Source organism: Colletotrichum chrysophilum (genome assembly GCF_026319265.1).
Source record: "Colletotrichum chrysophilum strain AFK26 chromosome Unknown scaffold_503, whole genome shotgun sequence".
Taxonomy (NCBI): Eukaryota; Fungi; Ascomycota; class Sordariomycetes; order Glomerellales; family Glomerellaceae; genus Colletotrichum; species Colletotrichum chrysophilum.
In genome coordinates this window covers 1-2,269 of record NW_026517790.1, presented here as the reverse complement: position 1 = coordinate 2,269, position 2,269 = coordinate 1, and the positions used below count along the sequence as shown (strand labels likewise).

Here is a 2,269-nt window from a genome sequence, read left to right as displayed (position 1 = left end):
TGCCCGGCCGGCCGGATGATGAGCCCTGGGTGATGAATTGGATTTACGATGCGCGGACGTACGGGATGCACATCCGGTTCAACACGGTGGCGCCGGGGATGGTGGATTGGAGCGGCGACCGGATATCGTTCCGGCGGGTGCAGGTGCGGGTGTGCGAGTTGGCCGAGATGTTCCAGGGGGTGGCGCAGGAGGCGCGGTCGTTATTGGCGTAGTTGGCGATAGTGGGCGATGATGGTGGTGATGGTGGTGATGATGGTGATGATGGTGATGGTGGTGACAGCTATGGCGATGGGTATGGAGGCCGATTGGCGTTGGCAGCAGCGTTGCCTGCCATTAGGTGGGACAGCATACATGACGACCATAGCCAGGACCAGCTAGGGTATTCGTTTTTGCACGACGACTGCAATGAGGTGTGGGTGGGCAAGGGGAAGGCGTGGATCGCACGGCGCATCGCAGAGTCGGAGGCACGGCGGCGGGCGTGGTTGGACCCAACGCGAGGGGCGGCGGCGGCGGCAGCAGCAGCAGCAGCAGAGGCGGAGGAGACCACGTCCAACCGCAGCAATAGTCACCACCCATACCGCGAGAGAACGGTGCAGGCATACAAACAGGCGTTGGAATCGTTCTGGGAGCGGTTGTGGATGTTGATGCATATGGTAGCAGGGCAGCCAGCGCGGGCGCCCGAGTTAGCAGGCATCAGACACAGCAACACAGCTAACGGCGGGGTCAGGAACGTGTTCGCACACGACGGCATGATGTGTTTCGTCACATTATATCATAAGAATTACCGCCAGATGGGGATAGCTAAGTTGATACACTGGTATTTGCTGCGTGAGGTTGGCGAGTTATTAGTGTGGTATTTATGGTTGGTGTTGCTGTTTTGGCAGCAGATAAGAGGCATCATCTATCAGACAGACCGGAAGAGCGCATTTTTATAGGCGGACGACGTGGTTGTAAGAGGCAGGGCAGCAGGCGATGACGCCTGTGATAACAGCGAGGATGATAACGCCTGTGATAACACTATAACAGATGAGAGCACTAACGCCACCCCCAGCTGGGCCCCGTGGACGGACAAACAGTTGTGGACGTCAGATAAGGCAAGGCGGATCATGCAGCAGCACAGTGAGCGGTTGGTTGGCAGCAAGATTAACATCAGCGGGTGGCAGTATATAGCTGTCGCTATCGCCAACCGGTATTTGAACGAGGCGTTCGGGCGGGCAGACGACAAAAATAACGATAACGACGATAACGATGATAACAACGTAGGGGTTGAGGATAGCGTATTGGATTTGCAGGCAGGGCATGGCACGCATGTGGTGGGGATGATATACAGTCGGTTGTACCAGGAGGCACCGTTCGGCACGGCGGCGTTGCGGGACAGGTTCCGGGCCGTCAGCCGGCAGTGGCACCGGTTGTTAGGGTTCGGGGCGGAGGACCGGGGCGGCGGGGCACCCACCAAGCGGCGGCGGACGATGACGACGGCGGCGGACGATGACGACGGCGGCGGACGAGGAGTTCGAGGGCCAGCGGCGGCGGCGGTTCACGCGGTTGCAGTTGGCCAACGCTGGCAGGCAGTTGCGGCAGATGATGGGGGACCTGTAGGCGGCGTTCCGCGGCCAGCAGGAGCGGGTCATCTGGTCGATCATGCGCGGGGACGACCCAATCGTGCAGGTGACGGGCACGGGCGGCGGCAAGAGTTTGTCGTTCATGTTGCCGGCGTATTGCGCACTGGATGGGGTGACGATCGTTATGACGCTGTTGGTGGCGTTGCGCACCGACATGGACGCGCGGTGTTCGAGATTGGGGTTGGCGTTGACGACGTGGCGCGGCGGCGGGCGGGCTAACACGACGGCAGCAACGGTGGTGTTCATGACGCCTGAGTCAGCCGTCACGCAGGGGTTCTGGGATTTCGTTGGGCGGTTGCAGTGGCGGCAGCAGTTGGACTGGGTGGTGTTGGACGAGTGCCACGTCGTGTTGGACGGGTCGAGGGGTTTCCGGCCGGCGTTGCGGGCGTTGGGGCGGATGGTGTAGGAGTTTGGGGCGCAGTTGGTGTGTTTGACGGCGACGTTGCCGCCGGCGGAGGAGCGGGAGTTTTTCGCCGTGACGGGGATCCGGCCGGAGCGGGTGCGGGTGTTCCGCGAGGCGACGACGCGGAGGAATATCGAGTATGGGGTTGTTGTCGTTGCGTTAGGGTCAGGGGGTGGGGGTCGTGGTCGTGGTGCGGCAAGCCGCGGCCGCCGGGGCAGATCAGGGTTAGGGTCAGGGTCAGGTC

General features: G+C 61.5%; 1 protein-coding gene across 1 annotated transcript; it reads right to left on the bottom strand.

The window, feature by feature from the left end:
* Positions 1-1,412: 1,412 nt before the first annotated feature.
* On the bottom strand, positions 1,413-1,940 carry COL26b_014516 (uncharacterized protein; the record flags this gene model as incomplete). Its single annotated transcript, XM_053187087.1, has 1 exon — positions 1,413-1,940. A coding segment is annotated over one exon (528 nt), but the record flags the coding sequence as incomplete, so codon positions are not given.
* Between the last annotated feature and the right edge of the window lie 329 nt (positions 1,941-2,269).